At 37.6% G+C, this 17,765-nt stretch overlaps 1 protein-coding gene across 15 annotated transcripts in view; it reads left to right on the forward strand.

The window, feature by feature from the left end:
- adgrb1a (adhesion G protein-coupled receptor B1a) overlaps positions 1-17,765 on the forward strand; it is a 106,649-nt gene that overhangs the window by 72,841 nt on the left and 16,043 nt on the right. For all 15 annotated transcript variants that reach the window (XM_082149300.1, XM_082149305.1, XM_082149307.1 and 12 more), the window contains 7 exons: positions 5,887-6,013; positions 10,281-10,384; positions 11,814-11,916; positions 12,062-12,212; positions 14,572-14,641; positions 14,890-14,956; positions 16,233-16,318. In XM_082149300.1, the coding sequence (XP_082005426.1) occupies positions 5,887-6,013; positions 10,281-10,384; positions 11,814-11,916; positions 12,062-12,212; positions 14,572-14,641; positions 14,890-14,956; positions 16,233-16,318 (708 nt within the window). The remainder of the gene's footprint in view (positions 1-5,886; positions 6,014-10,280; positions 10,385-11,813; positions 11,917-12,061; positions 12,213-14,571; positions 14,642-14,889; positions 14,957-16,232; positions 16,319-17,765) is intronic.

A 17,765-nucleotide genomic window follows, 5' to 3' on the forward strand; every position in this document is an offset into this window, starting at 1 on the left:
ATCCAATTTCTTACAAAAGCCAAAGGCGTACCAGGCACCACTTATAACAAAAGAATAAAAAAAAATAAAAACATTAGTGCAGAGAAATGAGAAGACGAAAAGGAGAGACAAGGAGAAGGGTGACAGAGAGGAAGGAGTGAGATAAAGGGAGCGAAAGAGAGAGAGGGTGAGAGACAGGAAGAGGACAGTGAAATGTAATCTGCCCGCATTGAGCGAGGCAGAGGAGTCGGGGCTGGTGTGTGTTCGGTGCAAAATTAAAATCCATCTTGGACAGCTGCTATGATTAATGAGTTCATATTTGGGAGAGAAATTGGAATGCGAGGAGGCGTCCTTGTCACCGACTGTCTTTTACTTAACAGCTTTAAAGAGTGTGGGCTTTCTGTTGACTCGCACTTCAATCACACCATAGCAATACAAGATTTATTTCATTTTTTTCTTGCTGGTTCATACATGATCCTTCTCATTCATACATTTATTTGAAGTAGCCATATTATGCCCTTTTACAAATTCTTGATTTTGTTTTTGGGGTCTAATAGAATAGGTTTTCATGCTTGAATGCCTTGGGCGGGAATTATTTAAATTAGGAATATTGTGACATGTACGTTCCTGGAAGAAAGCACAAGACTACAATCAGGGTTTAATGAGTTCAGAAACAGTGCTCACTTATATAGAGAATAACTCACTTTGGAGTGGACTTTGTGTTTTGTAACTTTGAAGACCTTTATCATGCGACACTACAGTCAAAAACTGTGTTTTTTCATGCATCTGTCAATTTTGAGATTTTGGCCTTTTTGGCTTTTCACAAAGTGTTTTTTCAGACTAGTGGAAAGAAAACACCAAAAATACACGTTTAACTATCTTTTAGAGCAGTTTATCTATTTGCATCTGTAGATTTCAATTACAATATACATCTTTAAAGGCTGTTTTCTCAAAATTTGTTTTTCCTCCTACATTGATCCAGAAATCTCCACTTCAGTAGCACTTACAAAACCTTTACAGTTTTATATTCTTACTGTATCTATATTCTGAAGGTTTTCACAGAGGGGTTTGAACATATATCATTTTCCTAATTTTATACATTTTATTCCTAAAAAAAATATGTGATTATTATTATTATTATTTGCTGTTGACAGTATTTTCTGATTTGTGGAGTGATGCATAGAGATATTCAAAATCCCCTCTGTAAAAACCTTTGACTCTAACATATAAAAAAAATGAAACAAGAGCTTTCAATGTTCAGATTTTTGTTCTAGAAATGTATGCAAAATAGCGCATATTTAATTAGACAATGCCTCATTTGCATATTTAAACAGCGTTTCAGAAAACCTGTATTTTTTTTTTTTTTTTTGGAGTTATCAATGTAATGAATCAACTAGTGAAGTGTATATTAGTATTTTTTACCCTATTCACCTGGGGCGTCTTGCCTTAAACAGCAACGTCACATAAAGAAAGTTGAAAATGTAAAAAAGCATAATAGGTCATCTTTAAAGTCGGCATGAAACGGAAGTTGCGACAGTCTTTTCTTCGCTATTGTGGCGTATATCCGAGTGAAACAGCTTCTCAAACAAGAACAAATGTAGGGCCGGATTTGGTTTAGTCCAACGGGAATTGATTGGATCATTGTGGTTTGCTATTGATGCAATCTTATGTGAGAGACAGGTTGTTCCTCCCTCACGCAGTAAACACGTCATCAGAGAAGAGATGTCGCTGCAAGAGGGAGAAGTTATTTTGATTAAAGATTACGAGGGCACTTTAATTTTAAATTAGCACGGATTAATAATTTATAGTTAATACGGCAATATTCCTTTGACTTTGAGGCATTCTGCATGCATTCATATATTTAAAAAAAATTATATATACTGTTGTATATTTAATTGTTTACATGATTTTCTTGTGCATTTGCGCTTGGCATGTTCTCCGCAAACATGCACACTACAGCTGGACTGCAAGCCCGGTGATCCAATTACACAGCCGTGCTGTGCTGTCTTTATATTTGTGTGGTCGACACAAAGTCTTAATCATATCACGCACAGTGTCTGTGCAGTGAGTGATAATATATTGAGTTTCAGGTTTATGTGCTAATGTTAACACTGAGCCCTCCCCTGGGGCTGCAACACGCCGTGCTTCCAGCTCTGTACTGTTTGGCCCTCAACGCTCCTCTAGCCCCAGTGCATTGTGGGTATCCCAGACTGCAGAGCTCTACCGCACAGTGGGTTTGGAATGGTGCCGGTAGCCTTGAGTCTGTGTGGAAAAGCGCCTGTGTGTGTGCGTGACTATATTGACTCCCCGTTACAGCTGCATGAAGAGGATGCTACATGATTGATGGCTTGCTATTAGGATCAGTTGTGCGTGGAGTGGGTATGTTTTGATATGACTTTCATATCACTTTCATTGATGTCAATATGAGGTCTTTGTTATAATTATTCGAGCATCAGATCAGACACCGCCGAATCATGCTGTCAAGAGGGTTCCTCGTCAAGATTATGAGATTCGAATTTGTGTAGGTGGCTAATTATTTAGTGGCTTTGGGCACCACCCACAACGTAATAAAGGTTTCTTTAGTTGTATTTATTATATTTATGCTTTTACTGTCATCTGCTTTGATGCAAGTTTAATGGCAAGCATAAAACTGACACAATTTCTTGCAAAGAATAGAAAGATGTGAGTTGATGTTCCTTTGGGTCCAATGAAATGTCAGCTTTTTTTGACAACATTATTTGTAGCGCATGTCTTAATCTCTCCATATATTATAATATTATGTGATATTTTAATATTATTCATAGTTTCCTGTTCCAGTCAATCACATAGTGATCTAAAATGAACATTCATTGGGGTCTGCATTGAGTAAGGTAACACATTTGATACAGTATTTATTCATCTTTGTTAATGTTAGTTCATATAAAATACAACTGTCCATTTTTAGTTCATGTTAGCTTTAGTCCATTTAAGATTATTAACAGATACAACATTTGATTTTAACAGTGTATTAGTAAATGTTGAAATTAACATTAACTAAGATTTAAAAATGCTTTAGAGGAGATTTTCATTGTGGTTCATGTTAACTAATGTTAACAAATGGAACCTTATTGTAAAGTTTAACCAGTAAATTATTAGTTTGTTTATTATTCTGTATATGAACATGTGGGACATTGTATGCTAATCTAACATTTTCAAATTATAGATAATAAAGTAAACATAAGACACTCACTGTTCTAATTATTTTTTAACGATTAACTCCATAAGTCAAGTCACCTTTATTTATATAGGGCTTTATACAATATGTTTCAAATATGTTACAGATTGTTTCAAACTGTGATAACAGACAAATTATGCATTTTGGCTGTTGTTCGGCTGAAGTCAGTAAAGATCATCAATCAATAATTAAATTAGTTGATTTAATCTATAAAGCAATTCTGCAAAAAATGATGTCATCGTCCAGCTTAGTCAGTACAGTCAGACCAATAATATTGTTGAATATTAAGTGTCCCCTACTAAGCAAGCCAGAGGCGACAATGACAAGCAACCCAAGCTTCATCAGGTGACAGAATGGAGAGAAAAAAACCTTGGGAGAAACCAGGCTCAGTTGGGGGGCTAGTTATCCTCTGGCCAAGGTCTCAGTGTCCCAGTGTAATATCCATCCTCTGCTCCATTGCACTTTTCCTCCATACTTTATAAACGTACAAAGTTTTGACAGGTAAAAGAGACTGTTCTTTACTCTACTTGTAAAATCGACTTGCTGCAGGCTAAACACAGTGTGAAAAGGCAACCCCAAACTGTCCTTTGGGAACTTTCATTTCAAAGTGATTCTGTGTAGTTTGGACTGGAGGTATTTGGTGTTTTGCAATGCAGCAAGCTCTAGAACCAGTGCAACAACAACAACAACAACAATGGGCCTATTATTATTATTATTTAATGTAGGCAGTTACACCAAATTCCAGTGTCAACGATAGTGCTAGAATGGTGAATTGTTCACCAACAGAAAACTGCTTCCCTCATCAAATATTCATGCTCTTTGTAGCCTACAGTGCCCAGAAAAGCGTTTTTTTTGTGTGTGTGTGTGTGTGTGTGTGTGTTTTTTGTGTGTGTGTGTTTCAGCGTCTGAGTGAAAATACCGTTGAACTGTGATGCCAAAGTATACTTCAACCGACCACGTCCATGTATGACGTAATTTCGTCATCAGGAAGACCTGTACACTGTGGTGTTAAACCCAATTTTTGGCTGCGTCTGAAAACTTAGGCAGCTGACTTGTTGCCTTCGCTGACTATCAAGCAATGACTTGCAGGCAGCGTTTGCACACGAAGGTAGCCTATCTCTCGAAACAGTACGTCTGAGGCAGCATAACAGTTTAATGATCTACAGCAAAATAGAGCGAGCTTTGGTGAAAACTAAGATAATATTTAATGACTACAATAGTAATTTATCGCTAGAAATTACATAAGTGGTAAACGTTGATAAAAAATGTAGCCTACACATAAACTGACCAGCTGCAACTTTCAGACGCCATCTTTATTTTTCTAGCTCAACTGTCACAGAATGGAAAGCACAGGATTGTGGGATATCAAAGGCAGTGAAGGATACATCTATGCTGCCTTCGAAAATCGATCAGATGAAGGTATCTCAGGAGACAGGAAGTAAAATGAACATCGCATTCGGACGTGCCTTGATGCTTTCCGACCTTGGAATGAGTCCTCCGAAGGCAGCATTTATCAGTTTTTGTACGCAGTCTTTGTGTCCGCGCAGACAGAACAGCACATGTTCGACTGTCTTGAGTGCTTGAAAACTAAGTCCACTAGATAGTGCGCACGCGCCAAACGCGTCTTTCCTCGCTCACGACCAAAAGAGTATTCGGTTGTTAAGTCGTGACGTAACCACTCTCCGATAATACTCTTTCCGGGTTCAAAGTCCAGGTCCTCTCTACCTACCTACCGCTTTCGCTAGTGTTTTGGTTATTATTGAGTGTTTTTACAATGCCGCAGTGCTGTGTCCCGTGTCCCGAGCTAACTCACTTCAACCTCGTAAATCTTCTTTTTCATTGATGCCTGGACTCTACCCTTAATTATGCCACCTGAGTGATGAGCTACACTAACCACTCTGTTGGTGTTAAAGGAATTTAAACCCTTTTTGACCGCCAAGGGTGCCTCACTAAGAAGGACGTGATCGTAAATAAATGTACAGGTTCCACCATTGTTATTTCTGGACGAGAGGAGCGCTTGGACCCGGAAAAGGCTAAACGTCACGCGTGACGTCAGACTTAACAATCGGATAGGCTACTTTCAAATGTGCGCGAGACGGAGCGGAACACGGATTTATATGCTGACATAAAAAATTAAAATTAAAATTTAATTTGTTTTAAAAATCCAGATCTTCATAAATAAGCTGATAGGAAGGTTAACCCTGTATTTACTGTATTGTGTGAAATATAACCTGAGTACCCAAGATTAGCCTAACCCTGGATACAATGTGTGCAGTGTGAAACTGGAACGATAACCCAGGATTATGTTTACCCGGGGTTAAGAATGTGCCTTCTTTTTAGCACAGCCTAATAATGAATACTAATACAAATAATAATTATAAAATTCAATAGTGGTAAATGTATTATTATTATTAAATGCTGTGCAATTTAAACCGTATTTATTATTTTATTTTATTTCATCACTTAATAATTTCTTACATTTTGTAGCTGTTTTTACATCAGCTAACCTGGCCATGCAGAAAGCAGAGGTGTGCGCTGCATCACATCGTCCATTCATCTGTCTTTTCACTGTCTTTTCTCGCGCTCCGGCTCTCATCCGGTGGGCTCTGTGTGCTCTGGATTAGGGAAAATAGCTGTTTTATCGCGCAGGGATTTGATCTCATTCCGCGCTCTTGTGTGTCTCCGCTTCGCAGCTCGTCGTTGCTGGGCTCCTGGTCTGCGCGAGGCTGTAGAGCCGTGCCCGTCGACTCCAGCACAACCAAATGCTTGTGTGACAGACTCTCCACCTTCGCCATTTTAGCACGCCTCAATCCCGATGTGGTAAGTCTAGCCATTTCTTTAGTATCCTTTTATGCCGAAGAATGTAAAAATGTGCGTTTGTGTGATATTTTGTGATTTTAATGTAGCGCTTTTTGGTCATAGGCGTCATTGTCATTATGTATCAACAGATCCCTCTCTCTCTCACTCCCCCCTCTCCTCCTCTCCACGACATGACAGAACCATACAGCAGATTTAATGCAAACATTTTAAGACATGTTTCCATCTTTAATGTGTTCTGAGTATATGCACATATGTTTATGACAAAATTATGTTTTGCTATGTTTGTTTAATGCCAAAACGCAGTGCATTAAACATGCTGCCATTCAAATTGGATTTGCATACATTAAATGTTTGTACAGAGAAAATACATGTGATTAATAATATAATGGTTCAAAATAGCTCTCTAACTACATATGTTAAAGAAGACAATCTCTATTATTTGTAATGGAATACATTTTGTTTAAAACACTCAAACACACATATATATTTGTATTCTTATTTTGTGCTGTGTGGACACATCAAATACATTTTACTTGGTACTTTTAAATGTCCATAGTGTTTCTTTTGTCATTTAATGAGTGTTAAAATGTATACATCATAAATACACACCATTGGTTCATTTGGGCCTTAGAGGGTTGTCTTTGTGTAAATATGTCTACCTTTAAAATGCCATATTTCTATAAAATGATGGGATTTGGTTTGGTTTAATGCAGGGAAGGGTCGTGTCTTTGTGTGGAATTTTCATTCAGTGTGATTAGTTATTATTAGACTGGAAACTGCCTCTGAAGCAGTTTATTCACCAGTTGCCTTGGAAACAGCATGGGCAGTGGAAGTTCTTAAAGCTATAGAACACGCTATAACACTCTCTTTGTGCAGCTTGGCCCAGATATGAGCCAGAGAGCCCAGAAGAAAAAAAAATAGAGGAAGAGGAAGCTTGACACCCTACTGGCCAAAACAATGGCCACGTCTTCTCTCATTTGCTCTGCCAAGATGTTTCAGATTGACTGCTTCAAGAACAGAAGTCACTGTTGTGACACTGTTTTGATTTGGGAAACCAAGCGAAAAAAGGACATCATAACAAAACAGAATTATTATCTCACTATTACATACAGGCCATTTTGCATAAAGCTGCAATATGGTGTCCATAAAAAACATTTTACTTGCTTAATGTGAAGTTTTCCAAGTGAAAGAGGACATTTAAGGTAAAAAATGTAGCGTGATGCTTTGCTTCGGAAATCAATTGGAAATATGGGCTTTAGAAGTTAGAATTCGCTACAATTATGCCTGAATAGCTATTTGGCTATTTGTTAACATCTTACTGCTCTCTCGGCCTAAGTGATGTCAGCAAAAAATTAGTCGTTTCAGAGGAAAAACGAGTTACTAACAAAATTAAAAAGACAAACTATATTTTTATTTGAAACAATATACGTACTGACTGGCCATTGACAATAAATCCAGGAAAGTGCAATAAGAAAGTTCTTTTTTTTTTTTTTTGCTAACCAAAGGTTGATGTTTCATTCAAGCAATGTCTTTGGAATATATTGATATGGTTAAAGTGATTTCACCAAGTACAACCTGTTCCTGGATCAACGATTTTTGTTCAACATTCCCAACCTATTTTTGATGCAACAAGTTTAAAGTTTATTTCAAGGGATACATTTTAGGGATAAATTATGGGTAGGGTAGAGTTAGGTTTAGGGATTAGGACAGAATTTTCAGACAGGAATGTTGAAAATATGTCAACAAAATATGTATTTGACCATATTGATATATTGCCCCATCTTGAAGCCAGTTTACATTATACACATTTGTATCTGTGTTTTAGAGGGCTCTTGTGTGCATTTATGTGCTGCTATTTGCTTTCATGGATGTGTGTGTAAAGACAGCATGATTTGCACGTCTCTTCACGGTGAACCAGAGAGCCATAGCGGTATGCTAATCTCTCGCCTTATGATGGCTCCATGTCCTGCTCTACCTGGTCAGATGGACGTGGACTAAGGGAGTGTCGCAGTTAGCTCTTTCCGTGCCCTCATGGGAAGCATATTGTGGGGATTTCATTTGTATTGCCGTGTGCCAGCAGAAAGGAGGACCGCTCCTCCCCTTGGCTCCACTCCCTGTCTGTCTCTCTCGTTCTCTAGCCTTCTCGCTCCAGACCCCCACTGCTCTGCTGCTAATTATTCCTGCAGCTCCACTTGCCACCTCAAAATGGCCCATCCAACGGCCCCTCCGCTGGCAACTGCCGTCCTACAGCTTCAGAATGATAAAGAGCCAGAGAAACACTTCTCTTCCTCTCTTTCCCTCCCACATTCTGAGTCTGAATATACAGTCAGCTGCAGTGCTCGTGGAAAGAGACGAAAAACAATAAAGGGAGATAGTACACTGCAGCTATTTTAATCACACGCCAGTCTTTCTACAGATGTTTCCAGCTTTGAGCCAGACTCTCGTGTACATGGGTCAGATTGTCTTGCGCTTTATAAGCAGTTTGATACGGGAGGTGGTTTTGCCCAGACTGAATATTTATGAGCTAAAGCTTGTAGAAATGCACAGTTACACTGCAGTTGTACTTGGATGAAGCTCTGAATACATCATTCTTGAATATGGGTCAGTGAAGATGGCGAGAACAAGAAACCACACGCTGTGTTGGGGTATTTCATGTTAGTACATTCTTCTGAGGTAGGCCATTGTCTTTTTGCTCATCCCTTGCACAAGATTTAGTATTGCGTTTGCAAGTCGAGTTTTTATGTTCTTTTTATGCATTTGCATACAGTTTGGCAAGTTTTAAAATACCAATAAATGTTTAGACCAATGACCGTATTTTAACTGCAGTATTCAAAGGTAAAGTTACTTATGTATTGTTTGGATTAGCTTTTTATAAAACACCCACTCATTTTCAAGTATATTCTGACTTAACAATTATATTTATTTATTTACATTTTTGCATTTGGGGCTTTTATCCAAAGGAACTAACGTTGCATTCAAGGTATACATTTTATCATTCATTATCAGTAAGGTTTGTTTGTTTGTTTATCCCTAATGCATATTAGGTTTTCATTGCACCATTTATTGATTATTGCATCTCAATCTGAAACAAAACAATTGTGGTAATAATTTGCATAATAATAATCTGTATTGGTCATCAATGAAGCAATATTGGCTAGTCTCTATTTTAAGTGTTGGCAAATGTCCTCTTATTGTCCTGACACCTATGACAGCAGATAATAATTACAAATGGCCTAAATTATTACAAAACTGAACAAATTGTATGCAGATGATGTAGTATATGTGATATCATTTCAACTTCCCAAGCCTCCTTCAAACATTTCAGAAGTGACGGGACTTGATACCCTAGAGTTTCTATTCCCAACTTGCTATGGGTCTCCATCTGCACTGATGGACTAAATAATTCCCTTGGTTTGATAGAGGTTGCTCTGAGTACTAGCCTGTCTTCCACAGCTTAGGCTTAGTCAGGTGTTTGATTGGCTAGGGGAAGACAAACTTAGTCTCAGAGGATGCATTTCTTTCTTGATTGTCAGTGGGGACCACACTGCAGTGCAGATTAATCAGAGGGATTTAATTAACTTGGCCCTGTGCGCACATTAAACCTGGAGACAAGACAGGCTATAAACGCAACCAATTATCTTTGGGTATAAGTGTAAGTCTGTGTGTTTTTGAGCTAAGGTGAGAAGTCCACACCCCGTGGACATCCTTAACTTCACAGTACCACATACATGTATTTAAAATGTTGAAAGGCAAGTAGTTATTGACATGCATTATAATGGCTTAAGGCTTAAGCAAGGGATGCAGATATTCACGAACACGCAGGCATGCACTACTCACACCTATGGTACAGTTAATGCTGCGTACACCACTGCAGTGGCCGCTGTTTCTCCAACACATCACCATGGCAACCAAGACAATGGTTGCGCAAGCCTGCAAATGTGTTATATTTGAAGCTTTTGGTTCACAATCTGTGTATGAGTAATTCACAGCATCAAGCATTTCGCTTTGCCGGTGTTCTTTATGGCATTAAAGGCAGTCATAGGTTGCTATACTGTAGCTCTCTGCTGTGCCCTCTGGATATCTCAGTATCAGCCCTTTGCTGAGTGACCTTCATCTCACCTTGTTCCTTAGCCGGAGCCACACGGACAGCAGCCCACTCTCCCCAGCTCTCTTCAGCACAGAATCGCATGGAGGACGGCAGGCGGCTAGCCCGATGCACCGTTTGCATCTGTGAGCACTAACTGAGTCTATTTTCTTGTGTTGACAGAACATGGATAAGTCCCAGCTTCCATCTGTGACTCTGATCGTGGGCTGCGGGGTGTCGTCCCTCACCCTGCTTCTCCTCATCATCATCTATGTGTCTGTTTGGAGGTAAGCAAGATCTTCCACTGCTAAAACACAATTTGGCTGTTCACCAGTAAAAGAAACTCATAGACATTAATGGGAAGCCACAGGGGCTTCAGCACCATGGACAGCGACATATTTTTGTATAAAGAGCTTTGTGATGCTTTGGAGTTTGAGATTCAAATCAATTATTTGACATGATGTAATCCTAAACAAGTCAGGTTGTTATTTATGATTCAGTTGTGGTTATTAGTGACTAGTGTGCTTGATTGTGCTTAATTGGCACATTAACTAAGTGGTCAGGCAGTTTACTTTCAGTTCCAAAAACTACCAAAAGCCTTGTCCATGGTCATTTCACATTTTGTATTATTTCTAAATTAATTTTAAGTAAATAGTAAATTTAAGTGAATGTGGGGTCAGTAATTTTTTTCTTAAATTAATACTTTTATTTAGAAGGAATATATTAAATTGATCAAAAGTGGCAGTAAATAGACTTTTACATTGTTAAAAAAAAAGTCAAATAAATGCTGTTCTCTTGAACTTTACCGAATCTTGAAAGAAATGTATCACGGTTTCTACAAAAATATTAATCAGCCCAACATTTGTTATCAATATTTCAATGTTTTAAACATTGATAATGATAAGAAAGTTGCTTGACCATCATATCAGCATATTATAATGATTTCTGATGGATCATGTGACACAAGACTGGAGTAATGATGCTGAAAATTCAGCTTTGCCATCAAAGGTATAAAAAACATTTTAAAATATTAAAATAGTTTTATTTTAAATTGTTATAATATTTTCCAATATTTCAGGAATATTGCATTTATATAAAAGTCGAATCTGAAGTCGTTCAACCCATAATTTCTGAAGGATCATCTGACACTGAAGAAAGTAATGTGTGCTGAAAATGATTTTTTTTCCCATCACAGGAATAAATTACATTCTACAATATATTAAAAACAGTTATTTAAAATTGTAATAATATTTTACTGTATTTTGATCAAATAAATGCAGCCATGGTGAGCATACGAGACTTCTTTCAAAAAAACACGTTGTAGTGTATATATAGAGGCATCCAAAATACTGTTGTTTTACATTTACAAAACCTAATTTTTGTCATACAAATTATATTTGAAATAAAAGTTTTTAAAAAGTCTAAATTAATTTCACAGTGTCTTAGTCTTTATGTGCTCTGTTAGCTTTAATGACAGCTGCAAGAACTCCAAAAGCTGGAGCCTGATTTGAGAGTAATCCAAAAAGCATCTTGTGCTTCAGTAGTCTGTACAGAGGCAGTCACAGTGTGACATCTTGGTCATCACCACTAGCTATTATACAGCAGTTCAGGTTCCATTGATGTGCCTATTTATTAAAAGCATTGTGAGTGAATGATTGTGAGCAATGGGTGTCATTCAGATGTTTTGGCTCAGTGTTTCTGTGTGTTTTTCTTCAGGTATATCCGCTCAGAACGTTCTGTCATCCTCATCAACTTTTGTCTGTCCATCATCTCCTCCAATGCACTCATACTTATTGGACAAACCCAGACACGGAACAAGGTAAGGCCAAACAAACACAAATAAATTGATAAAAATCCTTGATCTACAACAAAATATGTTTCATAATCTTCCTATTTTCCTTTTTACATAACCTTATCTTTGATGGATGGACTCTCTCTTTCTGTCTCTATTTTCTTGCTCTCAGGTTGTTTGTACTCTTGTGGCTGCATTTCTGCACTTCTTCTTCCTGTCCTCTTTCTGTTGGGTTCTCACGGAGGCATGGCAGTCTTACATGGCAGTGACTGGCCGTCTTAGAAACCGCATCATACGCAAGCGTTTCCTCTGCCTTGGTTGGGGTGAGGCTTGTCTCTTTGACTTCCTATTATGGGCCTATTTAAAACTAGTTACTTCACGCGTTTTTACTGATCGAATAGCTATCCGATTTGTTAAAACTGTTCCATTTACACTTGGCCGCATAAATGTGTCTCTGCAAAATGAATATAAATCCCACCTTCGCTATATTCAGTGGAGTTCACGTCAAGGAAAGCAACTGATATGAGCTGCATTTGATTTATTATCAGCTAATTTCAAGATCAAAGGCTGCAATAGATGATAAAGTGATACTAACTGGTGAGATAATTTAACCTCACTACTTTTAAAGAAGGTGATTGTGTGTCAAGCTTCATGATGCGACGTTGAACTTTCAGTTTCATTTGCTGCAGTTGCTGAAGAGATACTCAGCTACTTATTAGCAGCGGACCATATCTGTGGCGATGCGTGTTGCTGTAGTACTGTCATACTGCAGCTGGTATAACACACTCTCACGTTAAAATGTTTTCCATTTCAGGAAATAGTAAATGCAGACATCCCACCTCTTCCAGAAGGTCCGGGAGTCTTCCGCATACTGATAGCGGCTCCCTGGTGCCCGCAAATTATATACAATATTGCAGAAATCGAGCGAGTAAGACAGAAAGCATGTTTCCACCTGGTATTAAGATGCGTTTTCGATGAAAACCGATCACAAGTAGTCAGCCAAGACTCGTTAGCGTTACACATGGTATTATCACACTTTTCAAATGTGTCTTCTGTGACCACTTGTATCAGACTTGTTCATCTTTTTTAGTCACACTCAACTACATCCTTTCACTTTTGGCACAGGAATACTATTGAGTGAACAAACCCATATTAGGCAGCTTACGCAAATGAATATAATTGGTTTAATATATTTTTTTATATTATGGTGGTGGGGGGTGGTTGTATTGTGCCATTTAGATTTTGCATGATAGTCTGTAAATGGTATTTTGGGAAGGAAAATGTACATGTGGTTTCAACAACCAGATGCATTTACACTTGTCCAGTTTCATATGTAATGCATCACAAACCACCTCCTGAAGTGGTTTGAATGATCGGATTTTAATCTGTCTCATTCTTGTTTTAGAGGGCATTTACACCTTGTCTCTTCACGACTGGATAGCTATCTGATCAGAGAAAATGTATGAAGTGACCAGGGGCCTCATGTATGAAACCTTGTGTAGTGTGTGTACGCACAAAACCTCGAACTTGCACAAAATGCCCTTTAGAAAACCCTGTCAGTGGAAGATTGTGCATATCCCGTCTCCTCCCCGAAATAACCATATATGGAGCTTACAACGCCTCGTTTTACTATGCATAACGTCATCTGCATATCATTTGCAAACATTGCAAACCATGCAAACATTAGGAAAATATGAAATAAGGACTACATATAAGGTCACATTACATTATTAAAAATCATTCAGTAGCCTTGCCTTGTTTTAGAATAAATAAATCAATATTGTAAAAAAAAAAAAACATTTCAGATAATGTTTTTCTCAATCTTTTCCACTGGCCAAATAGTAGGCTATTTTTAATTGCTTTAAGCAAATGTTAAGGTAAACATGTATTTAAGGATGGTTTATATATATTTTAATGGAAACAGATAGGCCATATCTTTTTGCAGTGTAAATAATTGTCTGACTCCGCTCACTGACAAAACATTTAAAAAAATTAAACGTGCATATCTGAACTTTTCCTTTAAATTCTATCCTTCAAATTTTTCAGAATATTGGGAATACCCCCAACATGGTTTTCATTAGGCTATGTCTGTCTGTGCACGACACCACCTGTGTGCAGCAGAGGTTTTACACCCTACTGTCATCCGACTTATTCAAACCGGCCAATGGACCGTTCGATCACCGAGTCCTTCTGTGTCTTTCATTATAGGCCTACTGTCTATGTTGCTAAGCCATCTGCTTAGACGAAGTGCTCATCATTGTTCATTATTTGCATGAAAATATTTTCTCAGAACGTAATTGCTGCTGTTTAAAGCGGAATGATCATGTGCCATTGCTGTAGTTAAAACATTAAAACACAGCATTCCACAGGAAAAGTGTTCAAAAGCAACACATCCACTACAAATATTTCTATTTAAATTAACATAAACATATTGTAACTTCTGGTTAATGATTTCATGAAATGTCAGTGCTTAACTCCATTAATGAGAGTCTCCTCTGCAAATAATGACCCAACTGGGTAGTTGATATAACATTTCAGTTTTGTTTTAGCAGCAATGTTTGATACTACATGCTATAATTGATCTAAAATCTTAGATTAAATTTAACTGAATGTAACATCTTGATACATGATATATAGAAAGTACTCAACAGCTCTCCACTTATTTCTGTTCCTTTATTATAGGTTTACCTGCTCTCGTTGTTGCAATTTCTGTTGGATTCACCAAGGCAAAAGGATATGGCACTGTTAACTAGTAAGTATGATCATGATGAAGTGATCATGATTAATCATACATTTCTGATAGTCCTAGTGCTCCCTATGGCCAGTCCTTCCCTGCCTTGTATCCTTCAAGTAGACACTTCAAAATGTTAAGAACAAGTAATGACAACCACAATATATGACATCACTGATTACTCTTTTCCTTTTAGTCTCTGTATCCTTTTATTTCTTCCATCTCTATCGTTCTTACTCTTTCTTTTCTGCTTTTGTGTTTTGTGTTAGTTGCTGGCTGTCTCTGGAAGGTGGACTGTTGTATGCATTTGTGGGACCAGCCGCTGCTGTCGTCTTGGTACAATTTCTCTCTCTGTTTAATTTATTCACAGAAATCTTCTGTCCTTCATTTCCAGCTTTAGTGACAAGCGCTTAGAATGGAAGTGAATGAGAATGCCGACAATCCAGATTTTACCCTCATAACGCCACAACATAATGTCCAGCAAACACGTGTTTTAGTGGATCTGTTTAAACAGCGTATGCTAGTGTGGTCATAGTAGCCACTGCAGATTAATTAAACCTGATCTGGGCTTACACAATATTAACATGGATTACAGCAGTATCTCTTTTATTGGACAACAGATTTGATTTAGTCAGACACTGATATGGTTGAGTGTGGAATTTTGAAATGTCATTCTAGTGAAAAGTGTATTCTTAGTAGCTGTTTTTCAACCTTGTTTCGGAGGATTCTGTACATTTTTAAAATTGTATATTAAAATTCCAGTTGAAAAATTAAAGTGTACATTTAGTTGCATATTAGTATTTGCTGTGGTGTGAAATATCGATATCCAAAATCATAAAATTGGAAATTGACTGCTAAAATATTAGTATTATCAGAAGTAGCTTGAACAACAACTATTATTGATATTATTTTTATTGACTACATTGGGTTTGTCTGAACACGTTAGCAGTAAGCAAACTAGTATATGAGATACAGTGCAAAAGTCATAAATTAAAGGCAAATTTAATCAATTTAAATTTAATTGAATCAAAATTCCCTAAAAAAAAAAAAATCATCATGCCTTAAAATAGCTTGAATGTAACTCTACACACTTGGCTAATTTAGTATACGTGGTTCTATGAATATGCAAATTAGCCCCGCCTCCACTCACTCACAGCAGCTCAGAGCTCCACTCGTTGTCGATCACACGTTGATGTGATTGGTTACAAGGTAGTTTGTGATGTCAGAAACACCAGCGATTTCATATGGCGTTTTTGAGACTGTCTTTGGTTCACTGCAGTTTTAAAGAGAAAATACTCCACAATGGTGTTGACTTATGAATTTGTACATGGTTTGTCTTAAAGCATATTAAAAACACCACATAGACGTATAAACAACATTAAAAGCTTGATTTTTTACCACAGTGGGACTTTAAAACATTACATACTCTACAATCTAAGATTTTCTTACTAAAATACAACAAAACCACAAAGTAAAGGAGGCTTTACAGAATCCTCCTAAACCAGATAAAAACCAGCCACTTTGTAGCACACAGGAGAAGTCACTAGTACCGTGTGTATCTGTTGTGAGGCTGTATTTGTGATGTGTTCACCTTTTCCTCTCTCTTCACCAGGTTAACATGGTAATCGGGATTCTGGTTTTTAACAAACTGGTGTCCAAAGATGGCATAACTGATATGAAACTCAAGGAGAGGGCCGGGTATGCCTCACAGTATTCATTCATCTCATTGGCTGACCTCTAACCAGCTCTGGGAAAGACATTCATTGGCCAGACCTTTCATAACATCTCTCCCTCCTCCAACAGGACACAAATTAGCATGAATGAATTAAATTGAAAAATTGTTTTGCACTGCAAAAAAAAAACACACACATTTATTACCAAATGTATCATCAAATCAAATTATTTAGTCTTGTTTTCCGCTAAAATAATATCGCATAATATCAGTAGATTTACTTATATGATCTTTTTCTGTAATATATGTTGAATAGAGTTTTTCTTACCCCATTTCCATTATTTTTTTCTTGTTTTACACATAAATTAGCAAACAAACTTTAAATGTTTATGCTTGAAAAAAAAAGATTGTTTTGTCCTTCAGAGGGGAAGAGATTGAAATGGACTGGTTATTGGTGCTGTCAAAAGCAAGATGACACCTTTGCTCACTCATTGCATTTCTTTTACATTTGCGTTGGTGATTTGCCATGTGTCGCTTAATCATTTATCCAGCTTCTCTTGATTTTTAGGTGTTGCTGTGCATCTTGATTCAAAGTCATGTTTCTGTGTGTGAAATGTTTATTTGAGGGGCAGTCGCAAAGGAGCCGGCAAAGGAAATCTCACATAAGGCGTCAGCTTCATGCGTCTGATCGATAGCACTCAAGCTGAGTGAATTTCTCAATTTATATCCATTGATTTTAACAAGTTTTCAGTCGTGCGAGTTAAATGCCATTGAAGCTGAAGTATGAACTGAGAATTGTTATTATAGACCTCATTATAAGGGTTTCTCAATCGTACGCTGTCCATCTCCGTGCCATTGACCATCAATTATACACACAGGATTTGTTAATCTTCCAAGATTCACATGTCTTCTACCAATCAGGCTTTACAGCAGAAATGTGTCCTGCGATTTATTACAGAGAAGACGAATATTACTCATGCTATGACTCATGATTGACTGTCTGTGTTTCCTTTTCTGGGCTGTGCTCCACTGCCTGCAGGCTGACTCGTGCCCTTACTGGCATCATTTTTGCATCCGAGTGTTTTCTTTCTCTTGTTCCTTCTCTTTGTTTTGTGTTTTTAGATTGTTATTATGATTATTTCATTTCATTTACATTGTGTTTGCCTCTGCTATGATCTCTCTGCTTGATTTTGTGCTGTTTTGAGACATTGTATCAGAGTTACCACAGCATCCCCTCGCTCACACTCAGGGCTCTCCTCTCTGCCCCGCCACCGATTGGCTGAGATGCAGGTCCGCCGATCCTCTAATTTAGCCTTTCCCACAATTTAGCGCTTACATTTGCCTGATGCAATCTTTTAGGACTCAACCCTTTCTTATTAATTCTGATGGAAGCATGCTGGTTAGATTAAATGTGCTTTAGATTAGACATTTAGATTTAGAATAGCTGTAGGTTCAGTTTGGATCCATAAATTA

This window comes from Leuciscus leuciscus (genome assembly GCF_965113295.1).
Source record: "Leuciscus leuciscus genome assembly, chromosome: 20".
In the NCBI taxonomy this organism is placed as follows: Eukaryota; Metazoa; Chordata; class Actinopteri; order Cypriniformes; family Leuciscidae; genus Leuciscus; species Leuciscus leuciscus.